This window comes from Hemiscyllium ocellatum, chromosome 23 (assembly GCF_020745735.1).
Source record: "Hemiscyllium ocellatum isolate sHemOce1 chromosome 23, sHemOce1.pat.X.cur, whole genome shotgun sequence".
NCBI lineage: Eukaryota > Metazoa > Chordata > Chondrichthyes > Orectolobiformes > Hemiscylliidae > Hemiscyllium > Hemiscyllium ocellatum.
The window spans coordinates 16,803,195-16,828,312 of record NC_083423.1 but is presented as its reverse complement, the minus strand read 5'-3'; the positions used below and the strand labels follow the sequence as shown (position 1 = coordinate 16,828,312).

Genomic DNA, 25,118 nt, shown 5'->3' with positions numbered 1-25,118 from the left:
CCAACTTTTTCGGATCCAAATTAAAATGCAGAACATAAAAGATAATCATCAAATAATATTGGATTAAGCAGCACAAAATGTGGCATGGGAAGAGTGGGTTTTGTTTCTTAGGTCATTGCTGCTTAAGGAAGAGGGAGCGGTTCCACTTCCCCATAATGAGGACTGGGCCAGTACCCTGGCCAGTTGTACAGCTTGAAGGTGGGTTTCAGGTGCTGAGAGATATGGAAATCAAAAGAGAAAGGAGTGAGGTAACATAACAATATAGCAATGTGGGTAAAGATAAGCAGAGTAAATAAACTTGCTACTATAGCAGATTTACATATATAATAAAATTTGTTACAACCAACAAATATAATTCTTTTTATGTAAAGGAGGAGAATAAAAACCCCTCTATTCCCTTCTGTGGCTGTACTCAAATGAAGCTCAGTGCACCTCAAGTCTGAAACGTAATGTTACTACACAAATGAGCAATGTCCCTTAAAATGCCATGATGAGAATATACATTGGTATGATATTGTTGTGAAAACCAGTTTACAATCTTTCATTTGTTAAAAGAAAGCTTTTGGAATTCTTATCATTTAATCATTTTTGTATCTCAACGTTACTTGTTTAATGTTTGCCCATATTTTGTCAACTTTTATTTTGCCTCTTTATCAAAACAAAATACAGGAAGAAAATGAAAATAGCTACATATCATCATCAATAGCAAATGAAAAATGTAAGGTTTTCTTCAACTTTAAGTAAAATTTAAAATTAATTAATTTTTGAACATCTAAGCAGGAAACATGTCATACATGTAAATCAACGGTGCACCAATAGTTAAAATCACACAGTAACTTCTTTGAATCTCCTATAAATTGATATGTCTACAATTAGAACATTCCCAGCTGTTGGCCTTTGTATAGTAGGAGCTGTCAGTCTTCATGAAAAAGATTTCTTCCCAGCTCATTCAAATTGTCATTCCATATCTTAATACAGGGGCACACTCACTGAGTATCAATTCTTTACTGGGTCATAGTACAATAAGAAGGTGGTCATCATTTATCCTCCTGGTGTCAATCCTGTGATAAAAAAATTAAAGACAGTCATCTTTTCATGCCTTTTAGACAAGTCTGAAATAATGTCCACCATATGGATGGCAAAGTGGCTCAGTGGTCAGCAGTACTGTCTCACAGCACCAGGGTCCCAGGTTCAATTCCAGTCTTGGGCAACTGTCTGTGTGGAGTTTGCACATTCTCTCTGTGTCTGCATGGGTTTCCTCCAGGTGCTCTGGTTTCCTCCCACGGTCCAAAGATGTGCAGGCCAAGTGAATTGGCCACGCTAAATTGCCCATAGTATTAGGTGCATTAATCAGACTGGGATGGGTTACAAGTCAGTGTGGACTTGTTGGGCTGAAGGGCCTGTTTCCACAGTGTAGACAATCTAATATTGCTGAAGGAGAAATCCTTTCACTGCAATAATCAGTTTTCTCACAAGAGCAATTAAATGGAATCTTATGGAACAATGGAGAATAATTGGAGTTTAGGTACAGATCAGCTTATAACCTCCCATCTAATGTGTGAATACCAAGATTGTGAATACAAAATAAAGTATCAGTATGCATTTGGAGCCCAAGATCCAGGAAAATGGCTCAAGAGAAAGCTTTTCAAGAGGAGGGAAACAAAAAGGCTATCTAACCCATCAAGTATATTCCTTCCACAGATCAGGAATCAAGTTAACTTATTTCATTTCATGAAATTGATTTCATAAAGATCTTCCTTGAATGATGATAAATTCAAAATTTTTTTTGTTCTTTTTCAGTTTGTGGAATGTGGGTGTTTTTGGCTGGTCAGCGTTTATTGCCATCCCATCTCCACTGGTTAATTTACTTAGTGGGATATTCAAGGATTTGTCTGGGTGTGACAAGTTCAGAAACCAGAAGGGCAGTTTTAAATTCCAAGGTGGAGACTGTTGTATAGTGTAATGTAATTGGATTGGTAATGCAGAACCTCACTCTCAGTTTAAACAATGGTGGGACAAGAGACAGGTGGCAAAAGTACTCTTAGGTGATTTGTCAGTTGGGAAAAGGTTTTAAGGAGGCCGTATTACTCTCATTTAACCCATATCCCATGTAATTACCTACCCAACAGCATTTTTAATTCCTAAACGCCCCACCCTCCAAACCACCTGAAAAACTTGCAGGATGTTCAGAAAATCAATACTGTCCGGCTTTCAGTCCATTACTCTGAACAAGGGGGTCATGTAACAGGATCAATATTGCTGACTACATGATATTCAGTCATTTTTATTTGTACTTATTCAATTTGATTCACATACAGCCTCTCATGCATTCACATTTTTAGGATAGGACAGAGAAGTTTTTTTTATCAAATAAGAATTAAATTTATGTGGTCTCCAATTATGGAACTAAGGAAGGTAACTGCAGTTTAGGTACTGGTGATGAACATCAGTGAACTTCCAGTACAGTAGCAGGGGCATAGTGGATAGAAACACTGTTCTTCCACATCTACTGCCTATAAGAGAACCAAATACAGACTGACGAGAATAAGCTCTTTATTTGTTTGAAGATTTACCGAAAAATGCCAGTGTTAAACTGCAACCCAATTTTGAGTAAATAAAGTACAAAGCTCTGCTAATTATCCATGTCAGTTCAGCAGGCTGGATATATGAGAAATATGAAATTTTTGCTTGTTTAGATTTTCTGATCACTGGAGCAAATAGGATAACCTTACTGTCCATCAGATAAATGGTATTGTTGGCTCAGGAGTGAATGATGCCGAGAATAGCAAAATGCAATTTTAAAAAAGTAAACTGAAATAATCAGTTTGATATTTCAAAAAAACACAAATACCTTCTTTCTTTCCACACATCTATCTATACATTCTTGCTTTGAAGAGAAACGATTGCTGTTCCCTCCACATCCACTGTACACAAATGGTCTGCATTCATTGCTTTCAGGAGAATAATACCACAGTAGCTCATAGTGTGAACAGGAACCTTCATCCATTGGCTGGCTACAAGGAACTGTGCAGATATAGAAACAGAAAAACAAATGATCAATCTGTCCTCAACTCAGGCACCAGTGAAGAAGACCAGACTCAAAAGGTTAACTCTGTTTCATTCTTCAAAGATGCTGCCAAATTTGCTGAAATTCTCCAGGATTCTCTTTGCTTTTTTCTGACTTTCAGCATCCACAATATTTTGCTTTTAATTCAACAGTGAAACACTTTTTAAAAATGAAAATACCATGAAACAACCTTGTATAATTATCATGCCAGTGAACTTATACTGATTGTTTATATAACTCACTGCTGCCCAGTCTACCCTTATATAGAGTCATGGAGATGGACAGCATGGAAACAGACCCTTTGGTCCAATCCGTCCATGCCGACCAGATATCCCAACCCAATCTAGTTCCACCTGCCAGCACACGGTCCATATCCATCAAAATCCCTTTCTTTGAATTAAATATGTAATTTGTTCATTGAAACACTGAGGGTTGGTTAGCTCGTTTAGCTGGATGGCTGGTTTACAATGCAATGTAATATCAATAGTACAGGCTCAATTCCATAGTGATATTAAGGTTAATATCTCCCTCTCCAATGAGGGAATGGGACTTTAACTTTAATTGAAAAATTAGTATTTTTCAGGCATAGGTAATATAATTAAATCAGAAATAGGATATGAAGAATGTGTTTATGATTTCTCTACAGAAAGTCAACAAATTTTCTCCCATGGTTTTTTTGTAACATTTCAATGTGTGCTTCTTTCTTCAAAGGAGTACCTCTATGTTCTGTTAATCAACTTTAATCTATAAAAGAAAGGCTTTGTTTATTTGACCTGAAGTATTTCATATACAATAAAATAATAATAGTATTTCTGTTATGTACGGATGTGGAGCTGTCATTCTGTGCAGAGCAAGATTCCACAAACCATAAAGAGATGAATAACTGTTAATTTGTTTTATATTGTTTCATTTGATGCATGGTAGGTTCCACATATAAAATAATTAAAACTTGTCCAATATTTGGTTGCCCTCACCCTATCCAGCACTGAATGCAATTTTCCTATATCACTGTACTTACAGTCTTGATAAAATGCTTTTCCTGAACTGTTTTAGCAGCCACCTTCACAGCTCTAACAGTAATAGTCATGAAGTGATGAATATCACTTTAAGTGACACTTGAGATTGACCTTAATGCTATGATTACTCCCAAATAATTGGTTGCTGTATGAAGGGAGCAGTAATTGTAGCACCAGGCGCCAACATGGCCTGAAGTCTCTTTAATGATCCCTAGCAGGCATTTTAATTGGCTGTTTATTCATTTAACATGCCTTTGAATGACTGTACCTTGCATTGGTGTCAACCACTTTATTGATATGGTGCCTTTCACTAAACATGGGCAAAGACAATGTTTCATTTCAGAACACTGTTAGCGTCTAGATGTATTACTGAAATCACTCACCAAAAACCAGAATTTTACAGTGTTGGGAACTGCTTGGAGCTTTAAAAATGGCAGAACAGCACCTGGATCTAGAAATGCCACATCGCATTTTCCATTTTTGCTGGTAGGGGAAAAGGATAGGCCTGAAGCATAAAGACACAAATTATGAATTGGCTGGGCCAGTTGAACTGAATCCATAGGCCTAGCAGTTTTGAACTTTGTTCAAGAAGCTACCTCAAGTTGCAATGTGTGTCCCATGATTTTGTGGTGGAGATACAAATATCTGTGAAAGTTGGAGAAGATATGCAAAACTGTTAAGTTACTTAAATCTCCTGCCCCTTAAAATTTGAAAAGAAATATGCTTGCCCGTCTGTAAATTGAAAAAAAAAGGTCTAGAGTTTCAATAGATGTTTATGGACATAATCCTAAGTGCTATAATTACTGCCTGATTGCTTCTACTGTCTGTCATTATCTGTGGATGGAGGGAGGAAGTTGTAAATTCAGTTTGATTGATAATTCAAGAGGTGAGAAAAGGATAAGCTATCCTCGATGTGGGATTATGAATATAAATGTTTGCTTGTAAAGGATTAAATATGTGAGGAGATTTAAATATGTCCAAAGGGTTTTGTGAATGAGTTTTTTTATATATAGTGAAGTTTCTAATAGATATTTTGAGTTTTATTTTACCTTAGCATGGTTCCTGAGCACTGTCCATGATGCACACTATATATAATAGCATGGAGAGTACAAGGGCAATGGATGGTGCAGCAGGGAGAAGCACCACAATGGCAGTGGACTATAAGAAGCCATAGAAAATCACTGGGGTGTAATAAGTTGCCATGAAGATGCCAGAGGAACTATAAGACACGGTGGGGATGAGTTGCGGGGGTGTGTGTGTGTGCGTGTGTGTGTGTGTGTGATGAATTGGTATGTGAAATGACTCCATGAAGGTCGGTATCCCATCACCAAGACACTCTTTATTTACTTGTGCATAGTACATGATGCTGACCCAGCTAGCACAGAGCAGGCTCCTAGAGCAGAAGGCCTGACACTCCTTTTTATCCTGTAAGCCAGAACTCCCTAATTGGATCAGGTTAACAGCCCCACACAGGGAGCTTATATTCTATGACATCCACCTGACTGACATAGTTCCAATTTCTACATCTCTCCCCCACAGCAGGCTGATTCTTTTTCTTGTAGCTTCTCCTGGGTTGTTTTAGTACCAGATCTGGTTCGTCCAACATGCCTCGGATACAGGCGGTGTGTACCGGACCATAGCCTGCCTCTTTGATCAGAGCATTTCGACCAAAACCCATCTTCTTCAGGCGGTATTGGTGTCAGGCTGCAACATCTGCTGTGTCCATTTCATCCTCACAGGTTTCTTCAATGCTTGGTGGAGGGTAAACCCACTGATTCTTGTTGGATGTTCTGAGGGGCCGGCTATGTTTTGCTGCTGCCCCATTTGTGAAATTGCAACTTTTATGTGGTATGTGTGCTTGGTTTGGACTGCCTCTCCAACCCGAACTACCTATGACCCGACCTTGCATTAACCATGCCTTTTATCCATGCATGGCCATTCCCGTGGTTTTGACACCAAACTTCGTCACCTGAAGTAAACTGTCTTTCTCGCTGAGAGGAGGCATGTGTCTGACATTATATCATCAACCCTGAATAACAAAGGTCACTCAGAATAAGAGCCCGCTGCTGAATTTGACCTGAAACCATTGGTGGCATGGCCCTGTCCTCTTTTAGTAGCCATAGCAAGCTTTGTGGTCTGTACTATTACAAAATTATGTCCATTAAGGGTTTGGTGGAACTTCCTCATATCAAAGAGACACATCCGGGTGTATCTTCATTTGCCATCAGCCAGTATCTGGGAACCATATGCTATCAGGTTTCCTCTCCACTGGACCACTGGTAAGCCAACACTACCCTGAGGAAATACAGGGACGTATTACATGTCAGCACTACATCTTGCTTGGGACTGTAGTGAGTCAACACCGTAGATGATTATAGCTGCTTCATCACTTCCCTAAGGGCTACATCTTGGCTACAAGGCCACTTCAAAGGCTGACCTTTTTCCAATAGCAAATGTAAGGGTGCCAAGATGGAAACCAAACTACTTATGAATTTTCCATAATAACCCAAGAAAAGACCTAAGCTTCTTACTGATGTGGGAGCCAGGGCACTTTGATTGCCCTGACTTTATCCTCCAATGGATGTAACCCAATCTTGTCTACTCTGTAGCTGAATTAGGTCACTTGGGGTGACTGGAACACATCTTTCTCTCCTAAGGCATTTCCCACCTAGGAGAAATGTTGAAGTACTATGTCCAAGTTCTCTAAATGCTCTTTATCAGGTCTTCCCGGTTATTAGCACATCATCTACATAAAAGGAAAACCTGGAAACACCTTGTAAAATGTTCTCCAATGTCTGCTGAAAAATGGCACAGGCTGATGATACCCTTAAAGGCAGTCTCATATATTGGTACAAACGTTTATGGGTAGTAATTGTGGTATACCTCTGGGAATCCTCATATAATCGCACTTGCATGTATGCATGGCTCATGATCAGCTTTGTGAAGGACAGCACACCCGAAGGACAGCATACCTGCCAGAGGGATTGGGTATTTATCCAGCTGTGAAAAGTAGTTCACGTTTGTTTAAAATTCCCACAAAGGTGAATCGACCAGTCTGAGCGTCACAATTGGTATGACTGAGGCCGCCCATTTCGCAAATTGTACCAGTTTGATGATTCCATTGCTTTCCAGCCCAATGGTTTCTGCCTCTACTTTTGCGGGTGAGACAAATGGCACTGGGTGGGCTTTGCAGAATTATGGAATTGCTTCTTGGTCAATATGTAAGATGGCCTTGGACCCTTTGATAGTTTCTAGACCTTCCTGACGAACACCTGGGTATTTAACTAGGACTTCACTGAGACAGCCATTATCTAATCAAAAAATGTTGAGTTGATCAAATTGAATCTGTCTCAACCAATTTTACTCCATCAGGCTTGGGCCTGAGCCTTTTACTACAATCATCAGCAACTATAATGGCTTGCTGACCTGGGTCTTGACAAAAAAATTAACAGCTTGACCGAGGCTTGAATGTGTGTGTGCATGAGAGAGAATGCGTGTGTGTGAGAGAGAATGCGTGTGTGTGAGAGAGGCTTGACTTTGTTTTGGGGTTTTGCTGTGGACTGACCTAGGGTCCCTCTGTTCAGGACAAGTCCTGAGTGAGGCTATGCAATTGCCTTCACCCAAGATGTGCTTCCCAAACTCAGACAGCCTGGTAAGTGTGTTCACATTCATCGTCATTCTCTGTAACTCATAAGCTCCACCTGCTGCATTTTCTAATGACAAAGCCAGTTGTGGTACTTTTTGAAGTCCAATTGTGCTTCAGCTAGAGGGTGCTTTTGCATGGTCGCATCATTAATACCACATACCAAACAGTCACTCAACATCTCACTTATGGTTAAACCAAACCACATGCCTCTGCCAGTCTTCTTAATCTCATCAAAAAATCAGATACGGATTCCCCTGGTTCTCAAACTGTTGGATAAAACCAATAGCATCTCAGAATTAGAGATTCAGGTCATAATATTCCTTAACTGAATCCATCAACTCTTGAAAGCTTTTAGTATCTGGTTGCCTCCGGAATAGTTAGGCTCCTAATAATCCAAAAATCCTAATAATCCACAGCAGTCAGGAGAATTACTTGTTGCTTTTTATTTGCCCCAATGATATTTGCCTGAAAAACTAATGCATTCTTTCCACATATCAGGCCAGTTTTTGACAGCTTCAAATGAGTCAAGCTTTCTAAATTGTGGCATGATGTCAGAAATGCTTACCACAATTCAAAATGACTGCTGCAAATGAATCGCTTCTGGGGTGTATTTTTCACTTATCACCACCTTATTAATTCCATATAGACCGGTATCCTGTCACCAAGTCACCCTTTATTTACATGTGCATAGCACATGGCACTGACCCAGCTAGCATAGAGCCAGCTCTACAGCAGAACCCCTGACACTCCTGTTTATATCTGTCAGACAGCACTCCTTGTTTGGACCAGGTTAACAACCCCAATTAGGGAGCTCATATTCTATTGACATTGTTCCAATCACTACAGTATGGAGTATATAAAAGGCAATTTGTGTGAAAGGGGTTATGGTTGGCTTGGAACATCTGAGGAGCCAGAGGGAGTGGATATGGGTGCTTGAGTTAGCACGGGTTGACACTGTTGGGACGTGGGTGGTAGTGAGTGTCAGCTAGTGCTACATTAATTAAGAAATGACTAAAATGTCCCCAGAGAATTAAAACAGTTAACAAGTCTGTCTAGGCACATGGCAGCCCTTGTGTCTCATTTTAATTTGCATTCATGGGTAGAAGGCCTGACTCTACGTTGCACACATTCTTCTGCAACTCCTCACTCTACAGAGTTCCTCCTCCCTTCATCCCATCTCAGCCTGGAATGAAAATTGTGATGCTTGCAACACAATTTCCTGAGTGTGTGGCTTGACTGGGAAATTCTCCAACTTGACCTCCCTGCTCAAAATCTGGTCTAATGACCTCAGCCCCTGTGAAGAACTCCTTATGTGGCTCAATGTCAAATTTTGTTTGATTGCATTCTTGTGAAGGACCTCACAGGAATTGGTACAGCAGGAGACCTTTTGGCACATCGTGCCAGCACCAGCTCTTCAAATGAGCACCACTACATAGTGTCAATCTCCTCCTTTATCTTCATACCCTTGCAAACTATTTCTATACAAATCATCATCCAATACCCTGTTGAATGCCTGAATGGAAGCACCTTTTCAAGCAATGCATTCCATACCTTGGGACATTGCTATAATAAAAAACACTATACAAATGCAAATTGCTGTTTTTGTTCTAAAATTAAATTTCATACTGTAGATATTGTGATAACAATATCTTACACAACTTGGCAAAAGATCCAATGTCTTGTATTGAAGACACCATGAGATAACATCCAACATTGCTAATGTTACACCCTTGTTCAAAAATAGACTAAAGATAAACCCATAAACTATAGGTCAATCAGTTTAGCCTCAGTGGTGAGAAGCTTTGAAAACAATAATCCAGGACAAAATTAACTGAAATTTGGTGAAGATAGATTGATTAAGAACAGCCTGCTTGAATATGCCAAAATGTTAAAGGAAAATCATGTATAATTAACTTGATTGATTTTGGGGAGATAACAGTCGGGCAGAAAGAGTAGTGATGGGCTGTTTCGCATTCAGACTTCACCCCTTATGCAGACAGCATCCTGACTGTGATTGCCCTGAATGGCTGACTGATTAAGTCCAAGGCCCTTGACATAGTGTGCCAGGACTGCTGAGCAAAGATTATCTCTCCTGATTTGACTGACAATTTCTGACAACCATCTCAAGTTTTCTGGCTTTGTGTCTGTGCTAAAAGGCAAGGCAGTAGAGCAGTAATGTCAGCTTAGTTTTTCTTACTGAAGGGGAAAAGTCCACAAATTCAAGATAAGACAGGAGTCCTGGAGTCCTTCCTTCCAGATAGTTAGGAAGGCAAATGCAATGCTGGCATTTATTTCGGGAGGACTAGAATGCAAAAACAGGGATGTACTTCTATGGCTATAAAACTCTCTGGTAAGACTATAGTTAGAATATTGTGAGCAATTTTTGGCCCCATATATCAGGAAGGATGTGCTGGCCGTCAACTGGGTCCAGAGGAGGTTCACGAGAATGATTCACAAATGAAAGGCTTAACGTATGAGGAACGTTTAAGGACTCTGAGTCTACACTCAACATTTAGACGGATGAGGTGGGGGGATGTATTTGAAACTTACAGTATACTGAAAGGCGTGGAATCCAGTTACTAGTGATGTGCCACAAAGATTTGTTTTGGAACCACTGCTGTTTGTCGTTTTCATAAATGACTTGGACGCAGGCATAGGTGGATTGGTGAGTAAGTTTGCAGATGACACTAAAATTCGTGGATTAGTGGACAATGTTACAGAATGTTGCAGATTGTAGGGGAATGTGGATAAACTGCAGAATTGGGCTGAGAGGTGGCAACTGGAGTTCAATGCAGATAAATGTGATTCACTTTGGTAAGAATATCAGGAAGGCAGAATACTGGGTCATGGAAAGATTCTTGATAGTGTGGATGTGCAGAGGGATCTTGGAGTCCATGTACACAGATCCCTTAAAGTTGCCAAGCAGGTTGATAGTGCTGTTAAGAAGGCATACGGTGTGTTATGTTTTATTGATAGAGGGATTCAGTTCCGGAGTCAATAATGTCATGCTGCAACTATACAAAACGCTATTGCGGCTACACTTGGAATTTTGTGTACAGTTCTAGTTGCCTCATTACAGGAAGGATGTGGAAGCAGTGGAAAAGATGCAGAGGAGATTTACCAGGATGTTGCCTGGTCTGGAGGGAAGGTCTTATGAGGAAAGGCTGAGAAAGTTGGATCTGTTCTCAATGAAGAGAAGAAGGCTAAGAGGGGATTTGATAGAAACATACAAGATGATCAGAGGATTAGATAGAGTAAACAGTGAAAGTCTTTTTTCTAGGATGATGACATCAGCTTGTACAAGGAGGCATAGCTACAAGTTGAGGGGTGATAGATTTAAGCCAGATGTCAGAGGCTGATAAGGGCGTGGAATGCCCTGCCTCCCAAAGTAGTTAACTCAGCCACATTTAAACAATCTTTGGATAAGCACATGGATGATGATGGGATAGTGTTGGGGGGAGCTAGATTAGTTCACAGGTCGAGGGCCAAAGGGCCTGTTCTGTGCTGTATTGTTCTTTGTTCTATGAAACTGGGCAGTTATTTCAAATATGAAAATGATTTTGGCTTTCAAGAATAGCTAATCAACACTTCTGCCTGGATACAACACCCATGTGATTTACATTGCTATGAAAATGTAGTTTGAGAGGGGAATGGTTTCTAGGTTGTCCATGAATGTGCACAGACACAGTTAGTAATTGGGAGAATGTGAGCAGCTATGAGCTAGAACTCTCCATGTCAGAATATGGATGGAAGCTCATTCTTGATTAAAAAGATTGAATTTGTGTGAAGTTAAGGGACTGAATAACACATGACCAGAAGTTTCATTTGAGTTCTATTAAATATAAATAGGGATAACTCTCTTCTATGGTTTAAAATATAAATTGCCTATAACAATAGCGATTAGTGGAGATTTTGGTCTTTTGTTACAATAAATATCTTCAAATGTGAAATCTTCTTAATCTTTTTCTCATCTTTTAACTAGAAGCATAAAGTTATTTCCAAAAAGTTATTGGTCTTTGTGAAAACCTTAATGAAAATGGTCAGCCGTTGAATAATGGCAGGATGAGGATTGGATGGGAGAACTACGTTTTTGCAGATTTTTGTCACATCCATTCAAAAGCAGTCAGTTACTTTAAAGACCTCTAAACATGAGATGCCAAGCAGTGTAAGGTTTAAGGTGCTGGTAGTAGTTGTTGGAGCTTCTCACGGCCCAGTACAGATTAGAACTTGTAATTAATTTCTGGTCTCTCTCTTTGGTCACTTTCATCCAATAGCCTATTGATTATGCTGTGCTACTTTGCAATATATTATTGAGCTCCCATTTCTTCCTTGAAGAATGAAATCTCTCAGTTAGCACAGAAAGCCACTGATTACAGGAAATGTGATTTATTGCTAAAGATGCTAATATGCAGAATTTACCTGGTAATGGGTTCTCCAAAAGCAACTTCTTCTTAAAAAATGTGGCTGTTAAATCTTTATTATTCAACATATCTGTTTGGAGATACAAGTTTAAGGAAATAATGAGTGATGCATATTGAATTAGACTCTATTTCAGCAATTGTTCCAGCCACTTAATGTATTTCAGAAGGTAATAAATATTATAGTTTAACTTGATCAATGTCACAGAACAATTCGTTGTTGAACCAATCACAAATATAATTGCTTCCTGTTATTTCTATTCAAGGGTCTCCTGGTTCATAAAAGGAAATTAAATGTCTGTATTTTTTGTTTCAGTTGAGATTAGAGATGTCAAACCACCTTTGATTTGTTAATGATACTAATAATGCTAATGCATCATTTATCCATGATATCTCTGCATAATATATCCTAGTCCCTTTCTAAAGAAAGTTTTTGCCCTTAAGATGGAAGAACTTATTGTCAGGGAAAAGAATACCTTAGTAGCCTGCACTCCTAATTACAAAGACTGGGTACTCTTTGTGGGCAAATATTGTGATGACTTTAAGAGATTATTTTGTCATTTTTTTTCTGAAGAAAGGTATTAAGGCAGAGGTACCAGGCAGTCTATCAAAACCACTAGAGTAGAGCTTGTGATGCCTTCGGGTTTTTTTTTCAGGTTGGAACAATAGAACCTGAACGGGCAAGGTCAAGCTCTCACAGGACCAGGATTTTTAGTTTTTTCAACAGCAGTTGTTGCTGTAATTCAGGAGGGCTGGAAGGTAGTGAATCTCTCTCAGCATCTACACTCTCTAAATTTTCCCTGGATATTTTTCCTCCTGGGCTGCTGGAGTTGCATGTAAGATAATTTTGTTTTTTTCTGAATTTGCCTTTTGCTAAGAGTGCGTTTATGGGATGTTACTAAATTGGAAAAGTTACTGCTGAGTAGTAAAATAATCTAGTATTCTGTTAAGTTTTCCAATAAGGTTAAATTATTTCAAGTTCCTCTTTCTTTTGTTGTATTTTAACTATACTGTTTGAATAAATTGTGTTTTGCTTAATGTCAAGTAGTTTGACCAATCGAATTGCATCTGGAACACAGCATCTCACACTTACCTTTAAAAGAAGAAAAAGTTAGGGTCTAGGCTACATTCTTAATATATTTTGAGTGGTTTGAGTATGGTCCATAACAACATGACATTGGTCTAAATGTAGCTTTCGTTAGCTCTTACTCTTTTGGGATACAATTATCTTGTTTGCCCATAAGACCATGAGATAGAAGAGCAGAAGTAGGTCATTCAGCACATTGAGGCTGTTCTGTAATTCAGTTAGATCATGGCTGATTTGATAATCCTCAATTCTATCTTCCTGCCTTTTCCCCAAAATCTTGACCTCGTTACTGATTAAAAACCCAATCTATCTCAGCCTTGAACGTACTTAACTAACTGGCCTCAACAGCCCTCCGCTGTAAAGAATTCTGCAGATTCATTCCTCTCTGAGAGAAGAAATTCTTCCTCATCTATGTCCCAAGTGGGCACCCCCTTTCTTTAAGGTTATGCCCTCTGGTTCTAGATTTGTTCAAAATGGGTAACAACTTCTTGACACCCATCTTGTCAAGCCCCCTAATTAGTCTTATACATCTCATTCTTCTAAACTCCATTGAGTATAAGTCCAACATACGCAACCTCTCTTCATAAGAGAATCCCTCCATCCCTGGAATCAATGTAATGAACCATTGTCTGCTTCCAATGCCAATATATATATGTTTTTCATTAATTTATTAATTTCAGCAGACAGTCATGCTGCTTCTGTTTACAGATGTTAGTGGGTGCTGAAAGATATAATATGAAGCAATGTGTATATATTCTTCTGCATCAGGATTTCACTGCCTATCAAATCTGTCTGTCGAATTGGATTCCGGAATGTGCACTTGAAATAGATAATAGATCTATCAACCCCTCAGAAAATGAACAGGAAATGACTTCACCGCAAACCCCAGGAACCCCATCCAGGACAAACATGGAGACAACAGCTTTGCTTCACATAGAGGCTGCCACTGATGATGTTACCTAGCCAGGTAATGAAATGTCTGGATATCAAATCTACAGCTCAGTGAGCAAACCTACACCCTAAGTGACAAACCTTCACAAACCTTGCAAAAACCAATGGGCGCAACACGCTATAACTTGCCCGAAGATGGGAAAAGAATGCCATCCAAGAGAGTTCAACCCGCGAACAACTGTACTTCCTGCATGCATGTTTGAGAAAACAAGTACTGCCAAAATGTTTCCAATACAAACCGCCGATAAAAGCACCTCAAGCCAGAAGTTTAACAGAAAGTAACAGCCGCAGAGTGCTCCGAGAACTAATCAATGACACCCACCACAGACTTCGAAAATACAACAGAGAAATTGCGCGCCAAAAACCGTTATTCAAATAAGCAACAAATCAAGAATGGACAGACGCGGTAGAACGAGCCATAAACACCAAACAACGACAAACTCAGATAAAGAAAAATCAGGACCTGAAGAAAAAAACTTGACAAATTCACAAACAAAGACAAAACCGATAACAGAGAGTTATGGATAAAGAACTTATCAGACCGAACCCTATCAGACACAGAAAAAGCAGTACTAGTAAAAGGATAAATTTCAATTACCGAGACGCTGACAAGAAGGATTTCCTAGCGATATTAGAAACCACATTGAAGGACAACAATCTCACGGAAGAAACACAAGAAACGATCAGACAGACAATTGCACCTACTCTGAGCTGAAAGAGGGAAGGAAACAAACTGAACACACAAGAAAAGAAAGCCCTAGAAAACCTCAAAAAAGACAAAAACATCGTCATATTACCTGCAGACAAGGGTTGGCTCACAGTTATCCTGAACAGAAGGGACTATATAGAGAAAGCCAATGCACTAATTGCAGACACCAACAGCTACCAACAGGTGGTGTTAGACCCAACCCCACAACTAGGAAACAAAATTACATCTCTCCTAAGAAAATTACACAATTCCGGACAATTAAACAAGACAGAAAATGCAACCAGACTCCACGATTCTATGGACTACCAAAAATCCATAAACCAGGAGCCCCCCTCAGACCCATAGTCTTACTACCCGGAACACCAACTTACAGACTGGCCAAAGAACTACACGCAAGACTGAAATTCCTAGTAGAAGAGTCACAGCACTCCATCCACTCCACCCAGGAATTCCTAAAAATCAAAAACACCAAAATAGAGGAAGATGAAACAATGATCTCATTCGACGTAAGAGCACTGTTCACCTCCATCGACATCGACCTGGCAAAGGAAAAACTTACCTCACTTTTAGAAGAGACCATCACACATACCCCAACTACAATCAATCACATTACCAACGAAAACATCATGAAGCTAGTGGAACTGTGCCTCACCACCCACTTCACCTTCAACAACATAATCTACAAACAAACCAATGGTATACCCATGGGATCTCGGCTATCAGGATTCATAGCAGAAACGGTAATGCAAAGACTAGAACAAACAGCCCTACCAACCATCAAACCAAAAATCTGGGTCCGCCACGTAGATGACACCTTTGTCATCACAAAACGAAACAAGATAGAAAATACATTTAACATCATCAACAACACCCTCGCAGGCATAAAGTTCACCAAGGAGGAAGAAACCGACATTAAACTCGCATTCCTGGACGTCACTGTCGAAAGAAAGGACAATGGAGAACTACAAACCTGCGTATACAGAAAACCGACAAACACTGACCAAATACTTAACTACACCAGCAACCATCCCAACACACACAAATGAAGCTGTGTCAGAACACTATTCAAATGAGCCACCACACACTGCAGCGCAGACAAACTTTGGAAAACAGAGGAGAACCACCTATACAACATACTCAAGAAGAACGAATACTCAAAAAATACAGTCCGCAGATTCCTCAGGAACAAACCACGACAAGCAGACCAAACACAGCCAGAAACCCTAACCACCTTACCATACATCAAAGAAGTCTCAGAAATGACAGCAAAATTACTAAGACTCCTCAGAATCCTAGTAGCACACAAACCCACTAACACTCTCAAACAAAAACTGCCAAACTTAAAAGACCCAGTACAACCCATGGACAAAACCAATGTCATTTACAAAATTCCATGCAGGGACAGCCACAAACACTACATAGGACAAACAGGAAAAAAGTTAGCAACCAGAATAGATGAACACCAGCTAGCCACAAAAAGGCACTACTGTCTCTCCCTCGTAGCCCTACACACAGATGAAAAAAACCACCATTTCGACTGGGACAACACATCTATCCTGGGACAGGCTAAGCAAAGACATGCCAGAGAATTCCTAGAGGCTTGGCACTCCAACCACAACGCCATAAACAAACACATAGATCTAGATACCATCTATCAACCCCTCAGAAAACGAACAGGAAATGACATCACCACAAACCTCAGGAACCCCATCCAGGACAAACATATAAATAGAAAGCAGGAGACAACAGCTTCGCTTCACTTGGAGGTCGCCACTGATGATGTTACCTAGCCAGGTAATGAAACGTCTGGATATCAAACCTACAGCTCAGTGAGCAAACCTACACCCTAAACCTCAACCTGAGTGACAAACCTTCACAAACCTTGCATAATAGATCAATTGCAAATGCAAATTGAGGTACTAACATCATTTCAGATTCTTTTCTAATATATGTGGAAGACTGCCTAGACAATGTCTTCAGGTGGTCAGCAGCTACAGGTTGTTGTAGGGTTAACTGTAGAGTTACAATATCATGCAAAATGTCAGCTGCTGTTCATTTACTTACCTTGTTGTGCAATCAGCTGGAGAGGTAGGCAGTGCTTGGAGCTGTTCCTAGCCACTAGTTGTCATTCCCAATGCACCTTGATTTATCCCATTTTTGTTCTTCTTTTGTACTTTTACTTTACTTTGTTGAAGTTTCCAGTTTGATTTTATCCTACTGCTGAAATCTGTCTTGCACAGGCACACTCATTTATTCCTATCTTTTCATGCATTGATTATATATTTTACAATTTATGAGTTATTTCATTCAGGATTCCTGTAATGGTATCAGGCACATTAGAAATTGTCACTATTACTCAGACTTGAGCTTTCACATGGTTTTCAGCTGATTACTTATGCATGCATATTATTGTGCACATTAATGGTGAATCTTAGGTAAGTGGGTGACCAGAAATTCTCACTGTCACTGGGATTGTCCAGGAACAAAGGATCAGATGCCACCTGGGTACTCACCTTCACTCCATGGAAGCCTGCAGCTTCACAGAGTTGGTTGACCCCACCACCCTGGATATGTTCTCACACAGACAAAAACAGGCCATACAGTTCGTTAATGCTTTGCAAGAAGTCCAGGATGTCCCTGAAAGAAGGAAGATCATCATCCCCAATGAAAGAAGCCCTCCCAGACCCCGAAACATGGAATAAGGTTGCAAGCAGGTCAACACTTATGACCTGCACAAAACAAGCCATATTTGGTGCTGGTAGAGGATGAACAATCTCCTGCATTCCATAAAGATAAGTAACATTATCTACTCACTGTAAACTGAAACTCTTTGGTGCATCATTCAGTCTACCTCTGTCACTGTACACATGTATCTTATAGAATGACCAGCCGCAAACGTCAACACCACTTGGATGAAGTGAACTGAATGCTTAATAGACTCCTCATGCAATCGGTTTTCCAATCGTTCATGGGCAGTGCATTTCCTAATCACTTACTGATAGGGGCTTAAGAGCTGCCATGGATCGTATGCACATAAAGTACTTGTGCACTGATTGTAATCAGTCTCCTTTCTATCTGCAGGACAGGATCAGTTACAAGAGGGAAGTAAGCCCAGACTTTTCAACAAGCACCAAGACATGGCTTGGCTGGTGGTGAGAAAGGCTCTGCCTGTGAGATCCTTTATGCACGCCCGGACTCTCTGCCGCACCGCACGCTGCCCTCGAAGCGGCTGCGGGGGGCGGGGGGGGGGGAGCGAGACTGTCACATACCTCCTTCTGGAATGTGCCTATGCAGAAGAAGTCTGGAGAGGAATGCAGTGGTGTTTGTCGAGGTTTGTCCCGAGCAGCGCCGTGACGCGGGACTTCGTGCTCTACGGTCTGTTCCCCGGGACGCACACCAACATCAACTGTGCCTGGAGGATCATCAACTCGGCGAAAGACGCTCTTTGGGCGGTCCGAAACCTGTTGATCTTCCAGCTGAAGGAGTTGACCCTGACTGAGTGTTGCAGACTGGCACATTCCAAGGTTCAGGACTACGTGTTGAGAGACATGTTGAAGCTTGGGGCAGTTGCCGCCAAGGCGCAGTGGGGGAAAGACCACCGTGTAACATCTGCCTGCCAAAGAAGAACAGGGGGCCCACCCAGTCATTTGGGCTCTGCTGATGCCTCAGCAGAAGAGCTGGATAGTAAATGTACAGACTTGTATATATGAAAAATAAATTTCGATGTCTGGATGTAAAGCAATGTAATGTGTGCACAAGAATGGCACGACCAATTGCATAGAGATCCAAATAATTTTATGAATAAAGTATATTTTTGAAATAAAAAAAAAGGAAGTAAGCCCAGAACAGTGGAGAGATACCTGATACATAAATCATCAGCCCGTACAATGGGCAAGGGAGGATTCTGACCGTTCCTGCACTGATGAGGAGATAAGAATGTCACAAGAGACCAGTAGGGAAGACTGTTGTTCTTGGGAAGTTCTCAAAGCAGCAGATAGTGTCAGATATTTGTCTGTAAAAAGGATGTATATGTTCAGCAAATCGTTTTTTCTCTTTTTTACTGAAGGTACTAGTGGCATGAGAAAAGGACAAAGCACAAAAGCCACAACTTCCTAATATTAGCCCCACCACCTGAAGAAGATATATTTGAAATCTCAGAGGATGCACTGGCATGGCACTCATTTGCACCCTCCATCAACACAGATATTTACCTTGGTGGGTCCATCACCTAAAGTAGTAGGGGTCACAGTGTAGTCAGTACATCACTGACCTGAGTCCATAGCCAGAGGAAGAAGCAATGCAAGAGGTCTCTGAGACTTGATGAACTGCTGGATGATAGGTAGCTGCTATGCCACATGCAAATTATCTGCCTCTGCACTAGGCCATAAGCAACATGTTTCAAATGCAGGGACAGACTAGCGAACATCAGGACAAGTGAAAATTAGAGGCACTCATTAGAAGGAAATATGGAGGAGGCTGTCTTAATGTCTGTTTCTTATTGTGGTTCAATCAGGCGAGTGCTTCGATGCTTTTGCAAGGTTAGACTTAAAGTTGGACCCTTTAATACGTCTGATTTAAAAAGTAAAGTTGTTGAAGCTTCTGTGTTTTAACAGTAATTATTTTTCTTACATATCACAATGTCACTTGTTGTCCCTTTCAAACCTTCTTGTATTACAGATGGTTCCATGGAAAGGGTGATGGGGAGGAGGAAGGCACCCATCCTCCCTCCAGATTCCCTTCATTTAAAAAGACTATTTTACGCTAATACGTACCCTTAGGGAGGAGAGGGAATGCAAACCATGCACCCAGGAGCTTTATCTCAGAACATTTCAGAGGTACCCTGCCTTTTTATCTCTCCTCTGCCACTGAGTTCATTGCCTGGCAGAATCATGGGGGTGGGCCAGCTCCTCTCCAGCCCATACTCTCAGGAATGCTATAGGCTTCTCAGTCCCAAGATTCCAGTGGACACCTGCAATTAAAGCAGTCAGAACATTCCCTACTCTTCAGCTGTGGATGTATGGATTGCACATAGATATTATGGTAGACAAAGCAAGAAGGGTTTTTGCCCGAAACGTCGATTTTCCTGCACCTCAGTTGCTGCCTGACCTGCTGTGCTTTTCCAGCACCACTCTGATCTAAACTCTGGTTTCCAGCATCAGCAGTCCTCACTTTTGCCTAAAGCAAGAAGCTGACGTAATTGTCTGAAGTAAAATAAATGTAGTGTTTTTTTTCCCCATCGGAAGACAATATTGGTCTTCAATTGGTCTTCTAATGTTATCAGCAATGTATGTACTTAATGTGCTCATGACCCAGCAAAGCATAGACTGAGCATTTGGGATTACATTTGACATTCATGAGATGGTTCTCATAGCCACAGATGTTTTCCAGTAAGGCTATTTTGAGGAAACTGGGCTTGGGATGGAGACATTGTGGTTACCGTAGAATGTATGTAAGTAATGAAGAAATGTTGCTGAGCTCTTCAGGGTATAAGAAGGAAAGATTATTCACCAGGCTGGATCTGCATAGCCATACAAAATATTCCCAGAATAAAAGGTATGACATGCATTACTGAGGTAGGAAGGATTTCCTTGACTCAGGGAGTGTGATGGTGGGAAAGAAGTGTTTGCATTTGTCCCACTGACAATAACAGAAGCACAATCACTGAAGATGCTGAGCAATTGCAACAGTACAATTAAGGAGCCAAATATTCTTCGGGACTGTAGGGATAATGACGGAACAAACTTATGAGTCACATCAGCCAGATGGTAGAAAAATGTAATCAAGGGTCTGTGTGCCCGAATCATGCTTCTGGCCAGAAGGTGGTTGCAAGCGTACGCACAGCAGTGTAGGTTCAGTTTGGTGCAATGAGCACAAAGGCTTGTCTGCATAGTTTGATGATTCTAAGTGATCACAGTACTAGCACAATGAAATTTAAGACGTTCCCTCTGTTTAAAAGGATAGCACAAAATGAAATGATTTTTAATTCATTATCTTTGTCCCATAAAAAAGCAGCAGCCTGGCAACCAGCTGGTTTCTTAAAGTCACAACAGAAAAGCAAACATGGAAAGGCAGATCAATTGCCTTGGAATCGGTTAGCAATTACATTTCATCGATCTGTCTGTATTATAGGACCATTGCACTGGCCTCTTTCCGTCTGCAAGCAACTTCCTGATTGTGATGCGATCATTGATTTCCCTTTCCTCATGGGAGGATGCCTCTCAGATATGCATCTCTTCCTCTCCTGATATTCCCTTTGTTGGGTTTTGTTTGCAGAAGCCCATGATGTTGATGCAGGACACTCTTTCTGAAGAAGCTCTGATGTACAGACATCCAGACTCAAAACATTAGCTTGTTCTCTCTCAATGGATGCTGCTTGACCTGCTGTAATTTCCACCATTTTCAGTATACTCATTCTGGTGTCTATTTCAGTGCATTCGCTGCTCCTCGGATGCTGTCTGAACTGCTGTGCTCTTCCAGCACCACTAATCAGAATCTGGTTTCCAGCATCTGCACTCATTGTTTTCACCTCGTTTTATTTCAGTGCATTCCCTGAGCAACCCAAACAACCAGGTTTCATGCTCAGAATGTTACCACTTGCTCAATAATTGCTCCATGTGCAGCATTATACCTCCCCGGTTGACGTTTACCTGACTGGTATTATCACTGAGGTCTACAGGAGGCATTTTTTGTCTTGCAGCAGCCAACCCTCTATCTGATGAGGGACATTAAAAACTTCAGCCACCCGTAGAGTTTCAGAATTTAGAATTGAACCAATTGATCAAGACCTCTTTGTAATGTTAGATAACCTTCTGCAGGCAAGTCTGACTAGTTTAATTGGGGAAACATGGTTCGCGTAGATGAGTTGGACCAAAGGGTCTGTTTCCATGCTGTATGCCTTTATAACTATGACTATCCACTATACCACCAACCTTGGTGTTATCTGCAAACTTACTAACCACGCCTTCTACATTCTCATCTACATTATTGATATAAATGACAAACAAAAGTGGACCCACCTGTTCATAGGCCTCTAGTCTGCAAAACAATCCTCCACTATCATTCTCTGTCTTCTGCCATTAAGCCAATTTTGTATCCAATTGGCAAGCTCATCCTGAATCCCACACATCTAACTTTACTAATTAGTGTATCATGCAGAACCTTGTCAAAGGCTTTATTAAAGTTCAGTTTTACAATGTCTACCAATCTTCTTGGTTACTTACTCAAAAAACTCAAAACAAGGTTGTGAGACATGATTTCCCTTGCACATAACTATGTTGACTATCTCTAATCATTCCTTGCCTCTCCAAATGAATATAAATCCTATCCTTCAGAATCAGTTCCAACAACTTGTTCACCGCCAAAGTCAGACTCAGTTCTGTAGTTTGTAGGCATCTCTTTACATCCCTTAAACCAAGGCATAATATTAGCCACTCTCCAGTCTTTTGCCATTTATACATGATACAAATACTTCTACAAAGGGCCTGACAATTTCCTCCCTAGCTTCCCAAAAAGTCCTGGGATACATTAGATCAAGTCCTAGAGATTATCCATCTTTATAATTTTTAAGACCTCCAGCACTTCCTCTTCTCTAATGTGAACTGTTTCAAAAAACAGCAATGTTTATTTCCCTCAGTTCTCTAGTGTCCATTTTTTTCTCCACAGTAAAAACTGACACAAAATATTCATTTAATATCTCTGATGTCCTGAGGTTCAACACAAAGACGACCTCTTTGATCTTTAAGGGGTCCTACTTGCTTTCTAGTTGCTGTCTTGCTCTTACTGTACTTATAGATTCTCTTTGGATTATCCTTAGCCTTGGAAAATAAGGTTATCTCATATCTCATCTTTGCTTTTCTTGGTCTCCCTCTTAATGCCCCTACACTCTTTATACGGTTCAAAGGATTCATTTGAACCAAGTTATTCTTGATTGAACCTCAATATCTTTATTTATCCTTGTTCTCTAATCCTACCAACCTTACCTTTCACTTAACAGGAATAAAATGACTCTGAACTCCCAATATCATACTTTTTAAAGCCTCTCACTTATCAGATGTCCCTTTACAATGTAAACAATCTACTGCAATCAATTTTTGAACATTCTTATCTCATATCATTCACTCACTTGTGTTACCTTTTATCAGTTCCAGGAGATCTGTGAAGACAGTTGGGAATCATAGAATCCATACAGTTTGGAAGGGAGACCATTCGGCCCAATGAGTCCACACCGACCGTTCAAACAGCATCCAAGTCCCAGCCCCCTACCTTATGCCTATAACCCCATATTAACTACGGCTAATCCGCCTAACCTACACATTCATGGACACTATGGGCAATTTAGCATGGACAATCTGCCTAACCTGCACATTTTTAGATTGAGGGAGGAAACCAGAGCACCTGAAGGAAAACCACATTGACACAGGAAGAATGTGTAAACAAAGACAGTCACCCAAGAGTGGAATTGAACCCAGGTCTGTGGCACTGTGAGGCACCAGTGCTAACCACTGAGCCACTGAGTACAGAGTCATCATTCACTTTGAGGATTTCTTTCCCTGGCTTCCTTCCCAACCAGCATATATGTCATGAATAGCTCCACCCCATGTGGTGCCAGAGGACTGCTTCTTGTAACCAAATATTCAGGTGCATGAAGATAGTACGTATGGACCAGGGCCTTTAAAACATGTTAGTACATCATCCTATGCACAATAGTTAGCTTTCCTTGAGGGACGTAGCATCAGAGCCATTGTGATCTTGCCTTGGCAAACAACTCCCTTTTCCTTCCCCGTTGCTTGTCTAGAGGGGCTGCCAGTCTTTCAGATTAGATTGCCCTGCACCAAAAAGCACCTCATGAATTACATCTATTACCTATTCTCCTTGGCTACTTCTGTACATTGGACATCATGAAATCAATATACTGTAGAGTCAAGATTAGAGTAGTGCTGGAAAATCACAGGTCAGGCGGCATTAAGGAATCAGTAATATACTGTAGTTCTGTGACTTTATGGGAACTTGATGGAATGCAATGCCATGAATTTCAGAATTATGCAGTTAATTGGGAATGGAACCCAGGCAGGCATGTGACCTTCAATGTTGATCTTGCTTTGTGCACCTCCTGTGCAGTTGTAACCTGTAAGCCTCATTCTGTCTAAACACCCGATGATCTGTATGTCCTTGTTTGCTATGATCTGCCTGTACTGTTCGCAAACCAAAGCTTTTCACTGTACTTAGGTATATGTGACTACAATACAGCAAAACTTGGTTTCATCTCCACCCACTCCATCCATTTCATGTGAACAAAGAACAGTACAGCACAGTACAGGCCCATTGGCCCTTGATGTTGTGCTGGCCTTTTATCGTACTTTGAGATCAGACTAACCTACATACCCTTTGTTGTACTAACTTCCATGTGCCTATCCAAGAGTCGCTAAATGTCCCTAATGTATTTGACTCTACTACCATTGCTGGTAGTGCATTCCACGCACCCACCAATCTCTGAGTAAAGAAGCTACCTCTGATGTCCATTTCCTCATCCAAGTCATTTATAAAACTCACAAAGAGCAGAGGTCCCAGAACCAATCCATGCAGAACACAACTGGTCACCAAGCTCCAGGTTGAATACTTTCCATCTACCACCACCCTCTGTCTTCTATGGACTAGCCAAATCTGTATCCAGACAGACAGGTTCCCCTGTATCCTATGCCTCCTTACTTTCTAAATGAGCCTACCATGTGGAACCTTATCAAACGCCTTGCTATAATCCACATACACTACATCCACTGCTGTACCTTTATCAATGTGTTTAGTCACATCCTATAAGAATTCAATAAGGTTTGTGAGGCATGACCTGCCCCTCACAAAGCCATGCTGAGTATTTCTAATCAAACTATGGTTTTTCAAGTAATCGTAAATCTTGTCTCTCAGAATCCTCTCCAATAATTTGCCCACCACATACATAAGATTGACTGGTCTGTAATTCCCAGGATTATCTCTATTCCCTTTCTTGAACAAGGGAATAACATTTGCCATACTCCAATCATCTGACACTACTCCAGTGGACAGTGAGGATGCAAAGATCATCACCAAAGGTGCAGCAATTTCTTCTCTTGCTTCCTGTAGTAACCTAGGGTATATCCCCACTGGCCCAGGGGATTTATCTATCCATATGTTTTTCAAAACATCCTCCTTCCTAACATCAACCTGTTCCAGCATATGTCTGTTTCACGCTGT

General features: G+C 40.7%; 1 protein-coding gene across 1 annotated transcript in view; it reads right to left on the bottom strand.

Moving 5' to 3' along the window:
• Positions 1 to 784: 784 nt before the first annotated feature.
• Positions 785 to 25,118, bottom strand: part of si:dkey-117n7.5 (uncharacterized protein LOC559444 homolog) — a 35,640-nt gene continuing 11,306 nt past the window's right edge. Inside the window, exons 3-5 of the mRNA XM_060842529.1 lie at positions 12,149 to 12,220; positions 2,852 to 3,024; positions 785 to 1,061 (exon numbers count right to left, since the gene is read on the bottom strand). Coding sequence (XP_060698512.1) covers positions 1,056 to 1,061; positions 2,852 to 3,024; positions 12,149 to 12,220 — 251 coding nt within the window. The 3' untranslated portion in view covers positions 785 to 1,055. The remainder of the gene's footprint in view (positions 1,062 to 2,851; positions 3,025 to 12,148; positions 12,221 to 25,118) is intronic.